The sequence below is a fragment of the Ischnura elegans genome, chromosome 10, assembly GCF_921293095.1.
Source record: "Ischnura elegans chromosome 10, ioIscEleg1.1, whole genome shotgun sequence".
Classification (NCBI taxonomy): domain Eukaryota; kingdom Metazoa; phylum Arthropoda; class Insecta; order Odonata; family Coenagrionidae; genus Ischnura; species Ischnura elegans.
The window spans coordinates 11741694-11763583 of NC_060255.1; the positions used below are offsets into that span (position 1 = coordinate 11741694).

At 36.3% G+C, this 21890-nt stretch overlaps 1 protein-coding gene across 1 annotated transcript in view; it reads left to right on the plus strand.

Moving 5' to 3' along the window:
• Positions 1-632: 632 nt before the first annotated feature.
• The window catches only part of LOC124167116 (ATP-dependent DNA helicase PIF2-like), a 92230-nt gene continuing 70972 nt past the window's right edge, over positions 633-21890 (plus strand). Inside the window, exon 1 of the mRNA XM_046544914.1 lies at positions 633-1952. Within this exon, the coding sequence (XP_046400870.1) occupies positions 633-1952 (1320 nt within the window). The remainder of the gene's footprint in view (positions 1953-21890) is intronic.

Consider the following 21890-nt stretch of genomic DNA (forward strand, 5'->3'; position numbering starts at 1 on the left):
ACAATCCTGCAGTTCTCCTCCTAATGGAATGCCACTGTAACCTCGAAGTGGCCACGAGTCAAAGAGTAGTCAAGTATTTGTTTAAATATATAAACAAGGGACCAGACCGCGCGAGAGTAGCGATCGTAGAGGACCAGACGATGGACGAAGTTGAAAACTACGCCAACCTCCGATACATCAGTGCCTGCGAGGCCTTATGGCGTATATTAGAATATGACGTCAGTTGCCGGGAACCGACCGTGTTAAATTTACCAATCCATCTCCCTCAGCAGGATAACGTTATATTCCGTCCAGGACAGGAGAGGGAGGCGCTTCATAGAAGCAAATCCAAGTTGACGTTGTACTTGAATAGGCCGGAAGATCCAGAATTCACGCCATTGACGTTGATAGATTTTTACGAACAGTACGTAGTGGATACGACCGCTAAGCCAGGGAGCATTCCTTTCGACGATGGTAATCATTTCATTCATAAGCGACAGCGTGGGAGCAGCGTAGCTCGACTTCGGTGGCTCTCCCCCACGCTGGGGGAATTGTTTTTTCTGAGAATGCTCCTGGCGCGATTCCCGTGTAGGAGTTACGAGGAGTTGCGCACCGTAGACGCCGTTACCTACGGATCTTTTCAAGAAGCGGCAATGGCAAGAGGGTTGCTCGACGAACTAGACGAATACGGACACGCTCTAGAAGAGGCTGCGACTTTTAAGACGGGAAGAGCTCTGCGACAACTCTTCTTCGCCGTAATTATGTTTGGTGCTCCCGCAGCCGTTCTTTGGGAAAGATTTAAGGGCCCCCTGAGCGAGGACTACGCGGGACGTTTAGACGAAAGAGCGGCCTATCATCACGCCTTATGCGATATAGATCACATGCTTCGTCCTCACGGAAGATGTTTGAGGGACATGGGTCTTCCTGAGGTCGAAGACGTAACTACGGAAGTCGGTCGAGAAGAGGTACGATGGAATCCCGAGGACGCCGCCAGGGCAGTTGAGGAGTGGCGTCCCAAGCTGACCGAGGAACAGCTTAGCGTTGTCGACGCCGTAATCACCGCCGTTAGGAATGTTCATATGAGGGATAGAGTATTTTTTATTGACGGGCCAAGCGGGACGGGGAAAACCGTGGTTTTAAATCACCTGACGGCTAGGATGCGTGCAGAGGGCGCCATCGTGTTATGTACAGCCTCAACGGGAATAGCTGCTTTGAATCACCAAGGGGGTATCACCGCGCATTCAATGTTTCAATTGCCGCTAGAGACGGACGACCCTAATGCACCGTGCGGCATTACCGGAGGGAGCCAGAGGGCCGATCTTATACGTAGGGCTTCGCTAATCATTTGGGATGAGGCGCCCATGTCACATAGAAACACAATAAACATTCTCGACCGATCATTGAGGGATATTTGTCAGGTGGAAGCGGCGTTCGGGGGGAAAGTTGTAGTGCTAGCCGGCGATTTCAGACAAATACCGCCTATTATTCCAGATGGGTCAAAGGCCGACATAATCGACGCTTCCCTTAAGTCATCCGTATTATGGCCTATCATTATTAAGAAAAAACTCCGTTCCATTCTTCGCTCTCGAGACGATCGTGCGTACTCGAAGTTCGTTCTTGCTGTCGGGGAAGATAGAGTCCCAACCGTAGCGATGGGGGAATATCAAACTATTCCTCTCGGTAGTATTTCATTCACAACATCATTGCAGGAGCTTATAGATTTCGTGTATCCCGCTGATGTGTTAAGTAATCAAGCCCTATGCTGTAACCGCGCCATTCTGTCGGGGACTAATCATAACATCTCGGAAATAAATAGATTCGTATTGGACATGATACCGGGAGAAATTGTTCGCCTGTGCAGCGCCGATAGCACACCACCGTGCGCGGGGGCGGTGGATAACACATTAATACATACGGACGTTCTCAACGCTATAAGTCACTCGGGTGTCCCTGACCACATTCTAGAGTTGAAGGTTGGCTGCGTGGCCATATTGATTAGAAACATCAGCTTTGAAGATCGTTTAGTTAACGGGACGAAAGTTATCGTAGAGAAAATATCCCGGCGATTCATTGAAGCTAGAATTCCGAATGCGACAGACACGGTAATGATCCCTAGAATACCTTTTAAATTTGCCGTTTCAAATTCAGGGATAGAAATGATCCGTAAACAATTTCCTTTGAAAGTGGCGTACGGAGTCACTATAAATAAGTCTCAAGGCCAGACCCTGGAAAAAGTAGGCGTCGATTTGCGGAGCGATGTATTTTCTCACGGTCAGTTGTACGTTGCTCTAGGCCGCGTTAGATCAGTGAACGACGTGAAAGTCTTAGTAAACGAAAACAGAGTAAGTAATGACAGGGCCCATACAATTAATATCGTTATGAAAGAACTATTAGATACATGAACACGATAGTTACGTTTGCACGGGAAAAACATGTAATTTTTGAAAACGTTCACTCAAATAGAAACACAACAACGACGATAACAATTTATGGTAACGGTTACTATTTACTCGCGTAATTCACGGTTTGAAAAATGCTTTTAACAGGAACAATTTAGAATTAAAGTAATCGGGAACCGGTGTCCAATGAAGGCGTCGCAGTAAATGAATGCCAATGAAAATTTATTCATTCCTGGCAATGACCAAAGTAGTATTGTTTTCTCCCATGGAAAATAGTTTATAGCCTTGGGAAGGTCTCGAAGAGCAGAAGACAGAAGTAAAAATTTTTGTAATTGAAGAAAGAACATTGAAAGAGTGCCCTCATTCTGCCCGCATCATCCTCGAAGATTTAGTACGAGAAAAAGAAGACCATCCACCTGCGTATTCACTATCCGAATCCATAAACATGCGCTTCGCTGAGTTGTGTAGGATTGCTACGAGAAGTACGAGAATGCCTTCCATGTCTACGCTTTGAGGTGCTTAGGGTGACCTTATCCTCGCTCGAAAGAGTTGGTCACCAAGAAGATTGTAGAGTAGGGACATGTGAAGGCCGAGTACTGGCCATATGGATAGGGTTTGTGGTGACCCTACGTGCCTTCCATCGTAATCGTTCTATATTTTACGGAGACCCATTAGGACGCTGTGAACGGCTGGTCTCCGGCGTAGGGGGGAGAAGGCACCACGGGTGTTTCCACCGCAGAGAGAGAGAGGTATCCAAGAAGATTGAAGACTAGGGAAATGGGGGGGATTAGTTTCGTAATTCGTAGGTAGAAACAGTAGTCGTTTTAATTTAAAAAATACAAAAACTCAAAAAAATGAAAAAACTAAAATACAAAAATAGTATATTAATATTTTAGTATTGCATGTTGTTTGATCAAAATGAACTTTGTTTTTCCATCACATTATTTCATTATTTCCGTATAACTTCGAAAACTTCGAAGTTCCGCATGACTGGAGGTCAATTTTTTTAACACACTATGAAGAAATAGTGATTAATGCATGTTATGGAAAACAGAAACCAAAATCAAAATTAAATTCAAACCGGTATTATGGAAAATTAATAAATGTAGAGTAGAAAATATATTAGTACACCATATGATGTATGTCGACTCTCTAATAAGAAGCACCTAGCATGATATATTATTGCATGGGCTCCAAGAGGAGATTCTTTGGAGTACGGTGTTATTAATTTTATTTACATTATATCAACTTACTTATCCCCGGTATGACTTAAGTAATATGATTTTGACATTAACTGAAATGCGTGGAAGTTCCGCATTGCTGGTGGGGAATACATATTTATTCAGAGCAAGAATAATTATTATTTTATGCATGTAATAAAAAAGGAAAAAAATTAAAATTTCTTGCACAGGACTGTGGAGTTGTGTTATCATGTGGATGAGTAAAGAATTCTGCTGCAATATTTGATTGTATCTATCTTATCATGAATGTTAATCAGCAAAGTATTTTTAGGGTAATGGGGCCTGTCTCGAAAGCCTCTTAATTATGGTGGCAGTAGGGCGTCAATGATTGGGGATCCTGTCAGTTGGTGAAACAGAAGGGGTCCGCAATCATTGGCGCGATGGACCGGCCATCGGTATTCATATTCATTTGTTTGAATGCTGGAAACGGGTTCCTAACGAGCTGTTTGTGGTACCTCACGGGTCAGCATGGAAAACCACAGTTAACCGAAAGAATTTCTAATGAAGAAGCAGGATCAATTTCATAAATTTTAAATTTATTGGTACTACCGGTTTCGCTGGTACCAATATATTTAAAATTGTGAAAATTGCTCCATCTTCTTCATTGTGTTCCGTTTCCACTCCATTTCGCCTAATACCTAAGATTATATTCGAAAGATATTCTGTCTAAAAAAACCGAACTCGATCGTTGTACATAGAATCTGGAAGCTATATTATGTATTCAGGTCTTACTATTTTTGCCATTTCTCACATGAGATAGTTCTACTTGAAACACATCCTTAAATATATTCGTGTCCGAACTCCCATAAACAATTAATTACTACAAAATGGACCCTTTCAACATTTTCAGCGTGTCATGCGATACACATTCACCTTTTTCTACCCGTTTCGGTGACTTTTTATGAGAATACTTGAATGGCTTATGGACTCAATACTAGATCTCATATGACACTACCATGTCCAAATACCCTGTATTCACACGCTTGATATATTCAAGCATTATATACTCGTTACATATATAAAAGCTGCAGATTGATTGTTGACTTATTGATTGATACAAATTCACAGCCCAAACTACCGGGCCGATCGAGATGAAATTTTCGGTTGTAGAACTAAAAAAAAATTCATCGGGAGGAAAAATCTCAAAATTCCAAAAAGTGCGATACTTTTCGATATATATCGAGTTTAATTAACATGGCAGCCTTATGGGACTAAAACTTTTTCCTTAATATCGTCATAACTAAGCGTCTCAGGGCAATCGCCTTCCCGTGACGTAAACTAGATTTTTGGTCGATTTTTTAGTACCTTTGTTTTTCGTCGATCTCTTTCGATCATTTTCGAAATAATTTTTAAAAATCGACCATGCTTTTCTTACGGACCAACTTTGGAATTTTTTTTTACCCACTTGCAAAAATAGTACGTCGTTCGCCGCCTAATACGTTGATTCTTATTTTTTACCTGATTTTTTGGCTTTATCGGAACTAACGTATGTCGAATAGATTCCGAGTTATTAGCATTATCGAAATAACATTGTCGAGATAGGACGATCGATAAATATCGATTTGAGAGCTGGCGCTTCAAAATTAGGCTATTCAGCTCAAAAAAGCATGCCTACAAACGTACCTCCGGTACGTCCAGGTTTTCATTTTTATTTAGGTTTCGTAATATTTAACGAGTTATTTCATTCCGAATTTTTCCCAAATTATTTTCTTGAGCCCGCGGCAATCGCCGCCATTCCTCCCCGCCAAGCGGGCGGTGGTCGGTCTCCGGAAGAAATACACGCATTTCCCTATACCATTCATGTATTTAGGCGGGTGAAATTTGCGGAGGGCTGACAGGACTATACCCAGTAAAGCCTCACGGCATAACTTTTTAAAGTATTGATTTTTTCATTACGAAACCAGTATCGCATAGGCGACACTCATTTGTTATGTATACGGATTTTGCATTGACATGGGCCCATGGTTTAGAAGGTGACTTTGCTGCTATGGTGAAACGGAAATGCGCATTACTTCCAAAGTATTTCACCTAAGCCTATGAAATTTGGCGAAACGGTACATCATTGTATTGTGCATTTGACCTAATAAAATTTAGTCCAGTACTGGTCATTACTTTCGATATATATCGAAACTACGTTTTCTTGGATTTTATCGAATGCTGATAACTTATTGGAATACTCAACTCCGGGGATAGTTGTGCCGGCATAACATGTGAACCGACCAACCAATGGGAAAAAAACAAATGACAAGCGTATTTCAGAGCACCGGAGTCAGTATAGTCGAATTTTCGATTCGATTATTATAACTAAAATGAATATTAGGATAACTTGATAAGTATTTGTGGTAGATGAATGAAATTTGGTAAATTGGTACATATTGGTATTCCTCATAATATAATGTGGAAATATGTTTTGCATGTAGTCCCATATTCGATATATATCGAATCTGCGTTTTCTTAAAATATATCGAATTGCTATAACACATACGATTCGGCATCCACGGGCATATGTGCGATGAAAAGAGATATTGGATGACCAAAGAATGAATTTCAAATCAAAAGCTATGAGCATTTTGCCGTACAGATGTCAGTGCAATCGAATGTTCGATTCGATTATAATAAGAAATAGGAATATGGACATAACTTGAGTAGTATTTCACGTAGATGAATGAAATTTGGTAAATGGGTACATATTGGTATTTGGCATAATGCACAGGGGATATACGTTTTGTATGTCGTCTCACATTCGATATATATCGAATCTGCGTTTTCTTGAAATATATCGAAGTGATATACTACGTAAAAATTAAGCATCCAAGGGCATAGTTGTGATGGTAATAGATTGTGGATGACCATAGAATGAAATTCGAAACAATAGCTATGAGCATTTTGCCGTACAGATGTCAGTGCAATCGAACGTTCGATTCGATTATAATAAGAAATAGGAATATTGACATAACTTGAGAAGTATTTCAGGTGGATGAATGAAAATTGGTATCTGGGTACATATTGGTATTTAGCATAATTTATAGGGTATAAACATTTTGTATGTCGTCTCACAGTCGATATATATCGAATCTGCGTTTTTTTCAAATGTATCGAATTGCTATACTGCGTAGAAATTAAGCATCCACGGGCATAGTTGTGATGGTAGTAGATAGTGGATGACCATAGAATGATTTCCGAATTATTGCCATGAGATTTTTACCATACAGACGTCAGTATAATCGAAGTTCAATTCGATTATAATATGGAATACGAATATTGACATAACTTGAGAAATATTTGAGGAAGTTGAATGAAATTTGGTAAATGGGTACATATTGGTAATTCACATAACGCACAGGGGAAATACGCTTTGTATGTCGTCTCACATTCGATATATATCGAATCCACTTTTCATTAAAATGTATCGAATTGCTTTATCACATAATATTTAGTATCCACGGGCAAAGTTGTGAAGGTCATATACAGTTGATGAAAAGAATGAATTGAAATGTATAATATGATGAAAGTATGAATAGATTTGCTTTTTTCTCAATACAGATGTCACTTTATTCAATAGTTCGAATCGACAATGGTAGCAAATATGCAAATTGACATATCTTCATAACTATTTCACTTGGAGGTATGAAATTTCAGGTGTGAATACATATAAGTATTTCACTTACTGTTGAATAGAAATTGATGAAGATAATTAGCTTACTTTAAATTTATATCAAATATGCTTTTTCATAAAATATATCGTATAACTTTAACTTGGTGTGATGGAATTTTCTAAGTTTTTACTAACTTATGGACCCCGGACTAGGCTACTTCTGACACAACTCTACCTCCATACCCTTCACTAACACGCTTGAAGAATTCAAGCATTATATACTCGTTGGATAATATAAAGCTGCAAAACGATTGATGACTTATTCATTGATACAAATTCACAGCCCAAACTACCGAGTCGATCGAGTTGAAATTTTCGGTGGGAAAACTAAAAAAAAATTCATCGGGAGGAAAAATCTCAAAATTCCGAAAAGTGCGATACATTTCGATATATATCGACTTGAATTAACATGGCAGCCTTATGGAACTAAAACTATTTCCTTAATTATGCCATAACTAGGCGTCTTGGGGTATTCGTCTCCCACTGACGTAAACTAGATTTTTTGGTTTATTTTTTGAAACCTTAGTTTTTCGTCGATCTCTTTCGATCACTGTCGAAATAATTTTTGAAAATCGACAATGCTTTTTTTATGGACCAACTTTGGAATTTATTTTGACCCACTTGCAAAAGTAGTAGGACCGTCGCCGCCTAATACAATTTGTCTAATTTTTTACCTGATTTTTTTGAAATCTCGGAATATTCGTATGTCGAATAGATTCCGAGTTATTAGCATTATCGAAATAACATTGTCGAGATAGGACGATCGATAAATATCGATTTGAGAGCTGGCGCTTCAAAATTAGGCTATTCAGCTCAAAAAAGCATGCCTACAAACGTACCTCCGGTACGTCCAGGTTTTCATTTTTATTTAGATTTCGTCATATTTAACGAGTTATTTCATTCCGAAATTTTCCCAAATTATTTTCTTGAGCCCGCGGCAATCGCCGCCATTCCTCCCCGCCAAGCGGGCGGTGGTCGGTCTCCGGAAGAAATACACGCATTTCCCTATCCCATTCATGTATTTAGGCGGGTGAAATTTGCGGAGGGCTGACAGGACTATACCCAGTAAAGCCTCACGGCATAACTTTTTAAAGTATTGATTTTTTCATTACAAAACCAGTATCGCATAGGCGACACTCATTTGTTATGTATACGGATTTTGCATTGACATGGGCCCATGCTTTAGAAGGTGACTTTGCTGCTATGGTGAAACGGAAATGCGCATAACTTCCAAAGTATTTCACCTAAGCCTATGAAAATTGGCGAAACGGTACATCATTGTATTGTGCATTTGACCATATAAAATGTAGTCCAGTACTGGTCATTACTTTCGATATATATCGAAACTACGTTTTCTTGGATTTTATCGAAAGCTAATAACTTATTGGAATACTCATCTCCGGGGATAGTTGTGCCGGCATAACATGTGAACCGACCAACCAATGGAAAAAAACAAATGACATGCGTATTTCCGAGAACCTATGTCAGTATAATCGAATTATTCGATTCGATTATTTTAACTAATATGAATATTGAGATAACTTGACAAGTTTTTGTGGTAGATGAATGAAATTTGGTAAATTGGTACATATTGGTATTCCTCATAATGGAATGTGGAAATATGTTTTGCATGTAGTCCCATATTCGATATATATCGAATCTGCTTTTTCTTAAAATATATCGAATTGCTATAACACATATGATTCGGCATCTACGGGCATATGTGCAATGGTAATAGATAGTGGATGACCATACAATGAATTTTGAATCAATAGCTATGAGCATTTTGCCGTACAGATGTCAGTGTAATCGAATGTTCGATTCGATTATAATAAGAAATAGGAATATGGACATAACTTGAGTAGTATTTCACGTAGATGAATGAAATTTGGTAAATGGGTACATATAGGTATTTGGCATAATGCACAGGGGATATACGTTTTGTATGTCGTCTCACATTCGATATATATCGAATAAACGTTTTCTTGAAATATATCGAATTGATATACTACGTAAAAATTAAGCATCCAAGGGCATAGTTGTGATGGTAATAGATTGCGGATGACCATAGAATGAAATTCGAAACAATAGCTATGAGACTTTTGCCGTACAGATGTCAGTGCAATCGAACGTTCGATTCGATTATAATAAGAAATAGGTATATTGACATAACTTGAGAAGTGTTTGAGGTAGATGAATGAAATTTGGTGAATGGGTACATATTGGTATTTGGCATAATGAACAGGGATTATACGTTTTGTATGTCGTCTCACATTCGATATATATCGAACCTGCGTTTTCTTCAAATGTATCGAATTGCTATACTACGTAAAAATTAAGCATCCACGGGCATAGTTGTGATTGAAATAGAGTGTGGATCACGATAGAATGAAATTGGAAGAAATAAATATGAGAATTTTACCATACAGATGTCATTATAATCGAAGTTCGATTCGATTATTATATGAAATACGAATATTGACATAACTTGAGAATTATTTGAGATACATGAATGAAATTTGGTGAATGGGTACATATTGGTATTCCTCATAACGCACAGGGGAAATACGTTTTGTATGTCGTCTCACATTCGATATATATCGAATCCGCTTTTCATTAAAGTATATCGAATTGCTATATCACATAGTATTTAGCATCCACGGGCATAGTTGTGATGGTAATAGATATTTGATGACCATAGAACGCAACTTTAATCAATAGCAATGAGTATTTCAATGTACCGATGTCAGTATAACCGTAAGTTCGATTCGATTATTACGGCAAATACGTTAATAGATATAACGTGATAAGTATTTCAGTTAGATCAAAAAAATTTGGTATATGGGTACGAATTGGTATTCATCATAATGCAAAAGGGAAATACGTTTTGTATGTAGTCTCACATTCGATATCTATCGAATCTGCGTTTCCTTAAAATGTATCGAATGGCTATACCACGTAGGTATTAGCATCCACGGACATAGTTGAGAAGGTGATAGGTAGTGGGTGACCATAGAATGACATTCTAATCAATAGCTATGATCATTTTACTTTACATATGTAAGTACATTTGAAATATCGATTCGATTAATTTAACAAAAACGAATATTGACATAACTTAAAAAATTCTTGTGGTAGATGAATGAAATTTGGTAAATGAGTAAATATTAGTATTCCTCATAATGCAATTAGGAAGGATGTTTTGTGTTTAGTCTCTCATTCGATATATATCGAATCTGCGATTACTTAACATGTATCAAATTGCTTTACATCATAATATTTAGTATCCAAGGGCATATTTGAGAAGGATTATAGATAATGGATGAATGTAATGAATCCGTATGGATATAATGATGAATGTTTGAATAGATTTGCGTATTTTTCAATACAGATGTCACATTTATCATAAGTTCGATTCGATTATTGTAGCAAATATGCAAATTGACATATCTTCATAACTATTTCAGTTAGAGGAATGAAATCTCGTGTTGGAGTACATATTAGTATTCCACTTGCTGTCAAATAGATATTAATGAAGACAATGGGCTAAGTAGCAATTAATATCAAATATGAGTTTTCAAAAAATTAATCGAATGGCTTTACCTCTGACATGGTGAATTTTTCGAACTCTTCAACAACTTATGGACCCAAGACCAAACTACTTATGACACTACTCTAACTATATACCCTTCACTAACACGCTTGAAGAATTCAAGCATTATATACTCGTTGGATATATTAAAGCTGCAAATCGATTGATCACTTATTCATTGATACAAATTCACAGCCCAAACTGCCGGCCCGATCGAGATGAAATTTTCGGTGGTAAAACTAAAAAAATATTCATCGGGAGGAAAAATCTCAAAATTCGAAAAAGTGCGATACATTTCGATATATATCGACTTGAATTAACATGGCAGCCTTATGGGACTAAAACTCTTTCCTTAATTACGCCATAACTAGACGTGTAAGGGTAATTGCCTCCCACTGACGTAAACTAGATTTTTTGGCCAATTTTTTGATACCTTGGTTATTTGTCGATCTCTTTCGATCACTGTCGAAATAATTTTTGAAAATCGACAATGCTTTTCTTATGGACAAACTTTGGAATTTTTTTTGACCCACTTGCAAAGGTAGTTGGACGTTCGCCGCCTAATACATTGTTTTTAATTTTTAGCCTGATTTTTCGGCTATCTCGGAATTTTCGTTTGTCGAATAGATTCCGAGTTATTAGCATTATCGAAATAACATTGTCGAGATAGGACGATCGATAAATATCGATTTGAGAGCTGGCGCTTCAAAATTAGGCTATTCAGCTCAAAAAAGCATGCCTACAAACGTACCTCCGGTACGTCCAGGTTTTCATTTTTATTTAGATTTCGTAATATTTAACGAGTTATTTCATTCCGAAATTTTCCCAAATTGTATTCTTGAGCCCGCGGCAATCGCCGCCATTCCTCCCCGCCAAGCGGGCGGTGGTCGGTCTCCGGAAGAAATACACGCATTTCCCTATCCAATTCATGTATTTAGGCGGGTGAAATTTGCGGAGGGCTGACAGGACTATACCCAGTAAAGCCTCACGGCATAACTTTTTAAAGTATTGATTTTTTCATTACGAAACCAGTATCGCATAGGCGACACTCATTTGTTATGTATACGGATTTTGCATTGACATGGGCCCATGCTTTAGAAGGTGACTTTGCTGCTATGGTGAAACGGAAATGCGCATAACTTCCAAAGTATTTCACCTAAGCCTATGAAATTTGGCGAAACGGTACATCATTGTATTGTGCATTTGACCATATAAAATATAGTCCAGTACTGGTCATTACTTTCGATATATATCGAAACTACGTTTTCTTGGATTTTATCGAAAGCTAATAACTTATTGGAATACTCATATCCGGGGATAGTTGTGCCGGCATAACATGTGAACCGACCAACCAATGGAAAAAAAACAAATGACATGCGTATTTCCGAGAACCTATGTCAGTATAATCGAATTATTCGATTCGATTATTTTAACTAATATGAATATTGAGATAACATGATAAGTATTTGCGGTAGATGAATGAAAATTGGTAAATTGGTACATATTGGTATTGCTCATAATTCAATGGGTAAATTTGTTTTGTATGTAGTCCCATATTCGATATATATCGAATCTGCGTTTTCTTAAAATATATCGAATTGCTATAACACATACGATTCGGCATCCACGGGCATATGTGCAATGGTAATAGTTAGTGGATGACCATAGAATGATTTTCGAATCAATAGCTATGAGCATTTTGCCGTACAGATTTCAGTGTTATCGAACGTTCGATTCGATTATCATAAGAAGTAGGAATATTGACATAACTTGGGAAGTATTTGAGGTAGATGAATGAAATTTGGTAAATGGGTAGATATTGGTATTTGGCATCATGCAGAGGGGATATACGTTTTGTATTTTGTCTCACATTCGATATATATCGAATCTGCGTTTTCTTAAAATATATCGAATTGCTATAACACATACGATTAGGCATCCACGGGCATATGTGCAATGGTAATAGTTAGTGGATGACCATAGAATGATTTTCGAATCAATAGCTATGAGCATTTTGCCGTACAGATTTCAGTGTTAACGAACGTTCGATTCGATTATCATAAGAAGTAGGAATATTGACATAACTTGGGAAGTATTTGAGGTAGATGAATAAAATTGGGTAAATGGGTAGATATTGGTATTTGGCATCATGCAGAGGGGATATACGTTTTGTATTTTGTCTCACATTCGATATATATCGAATCTGCGTTTTCTTAAAATATATCGAATTGCTATAACACATACGATTTGGCATCCACGGGCATATGCGCGATGGTAACAGATAATGGATGACCATAGATCGAATTTCGAATCAATAGCTTTGAGCATTTTGCCGCACTTATGTCAGTGAAATCGAACGTTCGATTCGATTATAATAAGAAATAGGAATATTGACATAACTTGAGAAGTGTTTAAGGTAGATGAATGAAATTTGGTAAATGGGTACATATTGGTATTTGGCATAATGAAAAGGGGATATACGTTTTTTATGTCGTCTCACATTCGATATATATCGAACCTGCGTTTTCTTCAAATGTATCGAATTGCTATACTACGTAAAAATAAAGCATCCACGGGCATAGTTGTGATTAAAATAGATAGTGGATCACCATAGAATGAAATTCGAAGAAATAAATATGAGAATTTTACCATACAGATGTCATTATAATCGAAGTTCGATTCGATTATTATATGAAATACGAATATTGACATAACTTGAGAAATATTTGAGATACATGAATGAAATTTGGTGAATGGGTACATATTAGTATTCCTCATAACGCACAGGGAATATATGTTTTGCATTTAGTCCCATATTCGATATATATCGAATCTGCGTTTTCTGAAAATATATCGAATTGCTATAACACATACGATTCGGCATCCACGGGCATATGTGCGATGGTAAGAGATAGTGGATGACCAAAGAATGAATTTCGAATCAATAGCTATGAGCATTTTGCCGTTAAGATGTCAGTGTAATCGAATGTTCGATTCGATTATAATAAGAAATAGGAATATGGACATAACTTGAGTGATATTTCACGTAGATGAATGAAATTTGGTAAATGGGTACATATTGGTATTTGGCATAATGCACAGGGGATATACGTTTTGTATGTCGTCTCACATTCGATATATATCGAATCTGCGTTTTCTTCAAATGTATCGAATTGCTATACTACGTTAAAATTAAGCAGCCTAGGGCATAGTTTTGATGGTAATAGATTGTGGATGACCATATAATGAAAATCGAATCAATAGCTATGAGCATTTTGCCGTACAGATGTCAGTGTAATCGAAGTTCAATTCAATTATTATATGAAATACGAATATTGACATAATTTGAGAAATATTTGAGGTCATGAATGAAATTTGGTGAATGGGTACATGTTGGTATTCCTCATAATGCTCTGGGGGAATATATTTTGTAAGTTAAGATACATTCGATATATATCGAATCTACGATTGCTTAAAATATATCGAATTGCTATACCAGGTAGAATTTAGCATCCACGGGCCAAGTTGAGAAAGTAATAGATAGTGGATGAAATGAATGAATAGAAATGGAGAACATAATAAAAGTATGAATTCGTTTGCGTATTTTTCAAGATAGATGTCACTCTCATCACAAGTTCGTTTCGATATTTGTAGAAAATATTCAAATTGACATATCTTCATAACTATTTCAGTGACACCAATGAAATTTGGAGTGTGTGTACATATTAGTATTCGGCTTATATCCCAATCGAATTAAATGAATATAACAGGCTAACTATCGATTTATATCGAGTATAAATTTTCATAAAATATGTCCAATTGCTATAACCTGACGTGGTCGAATTTTCAAACATTTTACCAACTTATGGACCCAGGACTAGGCAACTTCTGACACTACTCGATCTCAATACCCTTCACTAACACGCTTGATATATTCAAGCGCATAAACCTTAGTTTTTCGTCGATCTCTTTCGATCACTGTCGAAATAATTTTTGAAAATCGACAATGCTTTTCTTATGGACCAACTTTGGAATTTATTTTGACCTACTTGCAAAGGTAGTAGGACCGTTGCCGCCTAACACAATTTGTCTAATTTTTTACCTGATTTTTTTGCTATCTCGGAATATTCGTATGTCGAATAGATGCCGAGTTATTAGCATTATCGAAATAACATTGTCGAGATGGGACGATCGATAAATATCGATTTGAGAGCTGGCGCTTCAAAATTAGGCTATTCAGCTCAAAAAAGCATGCCTACAAACGTACCCTCGGTACGTCCAGGTTTTCATTTTTATTTAGATTTCGTAATATTTAACGAGTTATTTCATTCCGAATTTTCCCCAAATTATTTTCTTGAGCCCGCGGCAATCGCCGCCATTCCTCTCCGCCAAACGGGCGGTGGTCGGTGCCCGTAAGATATACACGCATTTCCCTATCTCATACGTGCATGTATACGGATGAAATTTGGAGAGGGCTAACATGGTTATGATCCCAGTAAAGCCTCACCGCCTAACTTTTTAGAGTATTGATTTTTTCATTACGTATTCGGTTTCGCATATGCAACAGTCATTTGTTATATATAGGGATTTCCCATTGACATTGGCCATAGGCTTAGAAGGTGAATTTACTGCAATGGTGTAACGGAAAAGAGCATAACTTCCAAAGTATTTCACCTAGGCCAATGAAATTTGGCGAATAGGTACATCATTGTATTATCATTATGACTATATAAAATTAAATCCAATAATGTCCATTACTTTCGATATATATCGAATCTACGTTTTCTTTAATTCTATCGAATGTTAATAACTATTTGAAATACATATCTTGAGAGTTACTTATGCCGGCATAACATTTGAAACGACCAACCAATGGAAAAAAACAAATGACATGCGTATTTCCGAGAACCTATGTCAGTATAATCGAATTTTCGATTCGATTATTATAACTAAAATGAATATTGAGATAACTTGATAAGTATTTGAGGTAGATGAATGAAATTTGGTAAATTGGTACATATTGGTATTCCTCATAATGCATGGGGGAAATATGTTTTGCATGTAATCCCATATTCGATATATATCGAATCTGCGTTTTCTGAAAATATATCGAATTGCTATAACACATACGATTCGGCATCCACGGGCATATGTGCGATGGTAATAGATAGTGGATGACTATAGAATGAATTTCCAATCAATAGCTATGAGTATTTTTCCGTACAGATGTCAGTTTAATCGAACTTTCGATTCGATTATTATACGAAATAGGATTATTGACATAACTTGAGAAGTATTTCAGGTAGATGAATGAAATTTCTTAAATAGGTACATATTGGTATTTGGCATAATTCACAGGGGATAAACGTTTTGTATGTCGTCTCAAATTCGATATATATCGAATCTGCGTTTTCTTCAAATGTATCGAATTGCTATACTACGTTAAAATTAAGCAGCCAAGGGCATAGTTTTGATGGTAATAGATTGTGGATGACCATAGAATGAAAATCGAATCAATAGCTATGAGCATTTTGCCGTACAGATGTCAGTGTAATCGAAGTTCATTTCGATTATTATATGAAATACGAATATTGACATAACTTGAGAAATATTTGAGGTTATGAATGAAATTTGGTAAATGGGTACATGTTGGTATTCCTCATAATGCTCAAGGGGAATATATTTTGTAAGTTGAGTTACATTCGATATATATCGAATCTACGATTGCTTAAAAAATATCGAAACGCTATACCAGGTAGAATTTAGCATCCACGGGCAAATTTGAGAAAGTAATAGATAGTGGATGAAAGGAATGAATAGAAATGGAGATCATAATAAAAGTATGAATTCATTTGCGTATTTTTCAATATAGATGTCACTCTCATCACAAGTTCGTTTCGATATTTGTAGAAAATATTCAAATTGACATATCTTCATTACTATTTCAGTCACACCAATGAAATTTGGAGTGTGTGTACATATTAGTATTCGGCTTACTTCCCAATCGAATTTAATGAAAGTAACAGGCTAACTATCGATTTATATCGAATATAAATTTTCATAAAATATGTCCAATTGCTATAATCTGACGTGGTCGAATTTTCAAACATTTTACCAACTTATGGACCCAGGACTAGGCAACTTCTGACACTACTCGATCTCAATACCCTTCACTAACACGCTTGATATATTCAAGCGCATATCGACTCGTTGGATATATTAAAGCTGCAAATTCATTGATGACTTATTCATTGACACAAATTCACAGCCCAAACTACCGGGCCGATCGAGATGAAATTTTCAGTGGTGAAACTAAAAAAAAATTCATCGGGAGGAAAAATCTCAAAATTCCGAAAAGTGCGATACTTTTCGATATATATCGAGTTTAATTAACATGGCAGCCTTATGGGACTAAAATTATTTCCTTAATATCATCATAAATAACAGATTTAGAGAGATCACCTCCCACTGACGTAAACTAGATTTTTTGGTCGATTTTTACAAACCTTGGTTTTTCGTCGATCTCTTTCGATCACTGTCAAAATAATTTTTGAAAATCGACAATGCTTTTCTTATGGGCAAACTTTGGAATTTTTTTTGACCCACATGCAAAAGTAGTTGGACGTTCGCTGCCTAATACATTGTTTCTAATTTTTAGTTTGATTTTTCGGCTATCTCGGAATTTTCGTATATCGATAACATTTCGAGTTATTAGCATTATCGAAATAACATTGTCGAGATAGGACGATCGATAAATATCGATTTGAGAGCTGGCGCTTCAAAATTAGGCTATTCAGCTCAAAAAAGCATGCCTACAAACGTACCTTCGGTACGTCCAGGTTTTCATTTTTATTTAGATTTCGTAATATTTAACGAGTTATTTCATTCCGAATTTTTCCCAAATTATTTTCTTGAGCCCGCGGCAATCGCCGCCATTCCTCTCCGCCAAGCGGGCGGTGGTCGGTCTCCGGAAGAAATACACGCATTTCCCTATCCCATTCATGTATTTAGGCGGGTGAAATTTGCGGAGGGCTGACAGAACAATACCCAGTAAAGCCTCACGGCATAACTTTTTAAAGTATTGATTTTTTCATTACGAAACCAGTATCGCATAGGCGACACTCATTTGTTATGTATACGGAGTTTGCATTGACATGGGCCCATGCTTTAGAAGGTGACTTTGCTGCTATGGTGAAACGGAAATGCGCATAACTTCCAAAGTATTTCACCGAAGCCTATGAAATTTGGCGAAACGGTACATCATTGTATTGTGCATTTGAGCATATAAAATGTAGTCCAGTACTGGTCATTACTTTCGATATATATCGAAACTACGTTTTCTTGGATTTTATCGAATGCTAATAACTTATTGCAATACTTAACTCCGGGTATAGTTGTGCCGGCATAACATGTGAACCGACCAACCAATGGAAAAAAAACAAATGACATGCGTATTTCCGAGAACCTATATCAGTATAATCGAATTATTCGATTCGATCATTTTAACTAAAATGAATATTGAGATAACTTGACAAGTTTTTGTGGTAGATGAATGAAATTTGGTAAATTGGTACATATTGGAATTCCTCATAATGGAATGTGGAAATATGTTTTGCATGTAGTCCCATATTCGATATATATCGAATCTGCGTTTTCTTAAAATATATCGAATTGCTATAACACATACGATTCGGCATCCACGGGCATATGTGCGATGAAAAGAGATATTGGATGACCAAAGAATAAATTTCAAATCAAAAGCTATGAGCATTTTGCCGTATAGATGTCAGTGTAATCGAATGTTCGATTCGATTATAATAAGAAATAGGAATATGGACATAACTTGAGTAGTATTTCACGTAGATGAATGAAATTTGGTAAATGGGTACATATTGGTATTTGGCATAATGCACAGGGGATATACGTTTTGTATGTCGTCTCACATTCGATATATATCGAATCTGCGTTTTCTTGAAATATATCGAATTGATATACTACGTAAAATTTAAGCATCCAAGGGCATAGTTGCGATGATAATAGATTGTGGATAACCATAGAATGAAATTCGAAACAATAGCTATGAGCATTTTGCCGTACAGATGTCAGTGTAATCGAATGGTCGATTCGATTATAATAAGAAATAGGAATATGGACATAACTTGAGTAGTATTTCACGTAGATGAATGAAATTTGGTAAATGGGTACATATTGTTATTTGGCATAATGCACAGGGGATATACGTTTTGTATGTCGTCTCACATTCGATATATATCGAATCTGCGTTTTCTTGAAATATATCGAATTGATATACTACGTAAAAATTAAGCATCCAAGGGCATAGTTGTGATGGTAATAGATTGTGGATGATTATAGAATGAAATTCGAAACAATAGCTATGAGTATTTTGCCGTACAGATGTCAGTGTAATCGAATGTTCGATTCGATTATAATAAGAAATAGGAATATGGACATAACTTGAGTAGTATTTCACGTAGATGAATGAAATTTGGTAAATGGGTACATATTGGTATTTGGCATAATGCACAGGGGATATACGTTTTGTATGTCGTCTCACATTCGATATATATCGAATCTGCGTTTTCTTGAAATATATCGAATTGATATACTACGTAAAAATTAAGCATCCAAGGGCATAGTTGTGATGGTAATAGATGGTGGATGACCATAGAATGAAATTCTAAACAATAGCTATGAGCATTTTGCCGTACAGATGTCAGTGCAATCGAACGTTCGATTCGATTATAATAAGAAATAGGAATATTGACATAACTTGAGAAGTATTTCAGGTGGATGAATGAAAATTGGTATCTGGGTACATATTGGTATTTAGCATAATTCGTAGGGTATAAACATTTTGTATGTCGTCTCACAGTCGATATATATGGAATCTGCGTTTTCTTCAAATGTATCGAATTGCTATACTGCGTAGAAATCAAGCATCCACGGGCATAGTTGTGATGGTAGTAGATAGTGGATGACCATTGAATGATTTCCGAATTATTGCCATGAGATTTTTACCATACAGATGTCAGTATAATCTAAGTTCAATTCGATTATTATATTGAATACGAATATTGACATAACTTGAGAAATATTTGAGGAAGTTAATGAAATTTGGTAAATGGATACATATTGGTAATTCACATAACTCACAGGGGAAATACGCTTTGTATGTCGTCTATCATTCGATATATATCGAATCCACTTTTCATTAAAATGTATCGAATTGCTATATCACATAATATTTAGTATCCACGGGCAAAGTTGAGAAGGTCATATACAGTTGATGAAAAGAATGAATGGAAATGTATAATATGATGAAAGTATGAATAGATTTGTTTTTTCTCAATACAGATGTCACTTTATTCATTAGTTCGAATCGATTATGGTAGCAAATATTAAAATTGACATATCTTCATAAGTATTTAAGGTAGACCAATTAAATTTGGAATGTGAGTACTTATTATTATTTCACTTACTGCTAAATAGAAAAATAATGCAGCTTATGGGCCAACTTTCGATTACCATCGAGTATCCGTTTTGATAAAATATATTAAATTGCTTTAACTTGACGTGGTGAATCTTTCGAACTTTTCAACAACTTATGGACCCAAGACCAAACTACTTATGACACAACGATACACACTATACCCTTCACTAACACGCTTGAAGAATTCAAGCATTATATACTCGTTACCGTCCCTATTAAAGCTGCAAACTGACTCATTGATTGGGTGATTGATACAAATTAGTAGCCAAACTGGTGATAGGTGTGGGTATATGGAATATTGGACGAAAAAGTAAAAAAAAAATCATCGGGAGGAAAAATCTGAAATCTTAAAAAAGTCTATAACTTTTCGAGATATATCGACTTGAATTAACATGGGAGCCTTATGGGACTAAAATTTTTTAGGTTTTTTTCGGTATTTATAAATGCGTCAGGAACATGAGATTCCCTGGACGAAAACTAAATTTTTTGGTTGATTTTTCAGTGTGGTTGTCATTTCGATAAAATGATATTTAGTATTTTTTATGATTTTTTGAAAGTGCCCCATGCTTTTCTTATGGCACTACGTAAAGAATTTTTTTGACCAACTTGCAATCATCACAGGACAAATTCCTTGAAACGCAAGATACTAGATTTTTTGGTTGATTTTTTGGCTATCTCGAAATTTTCATATGTCGAAACAATTCCGAGGAATAAACGATTTCGACTTTCCATTGTAGAGGTGGTCGAATTTTCAATCTTGGATTTCGGCGTTGAGACATGTGCCATATGAAAATTTGGAATCTTCTGGAAAAACCGTTAGAGGGTTCTCCGAACCCTCACGTTTGAGCTTACTTTCGCCGTATCCCTCTTGGTTAATTAATAATTAAATTCCGAAAAATGTCCTGCAAGCGAAAAATCATTGTCGCCATTTTTTTGTGGAGCATGCAATCTAGAATATCTTAGCAACCGTTTAAGCTAGAGGAATGAAATTTTCAGATAAATAATATTATTAAAATGGTCAACTTTTGCAATGATGACCATTCCGCTCGATCGATTCATGTGAGAGTTATATCGATACGAATCTCCTTGGATACGCTTTAATCGCTAATAACTTTTTTATTAATCAAGTTTTGAACATGAATGTCATATAAAATACGACTGAAAATGTCATTCATCCGACAAAAGTTAAATCAGGCGAATCGATTGATTAGACTCGAAGTTATGATCGATACAAGGTTGTATTCGATTGAGCCATTTTTTGGGCTTATTTACATAGTTACGGAAATAAAAATTTTAACAATATGTAGGGAAAAAAATGAATTATGCGCACAAATAAATTATTTAGATGAATTATGTTTCCTAATGAAGATACATCGATTTGAATTTATATCTTTTTGTATTAGGCCCCCGTAAGAAATACACGCATCCCGTCTGTCTACGTCACCAATATAAGAACATAGGCTAAATTTTGAAAGCGGGGATATTAGAGAAGGCAGGGATAAGGGAGTGACCA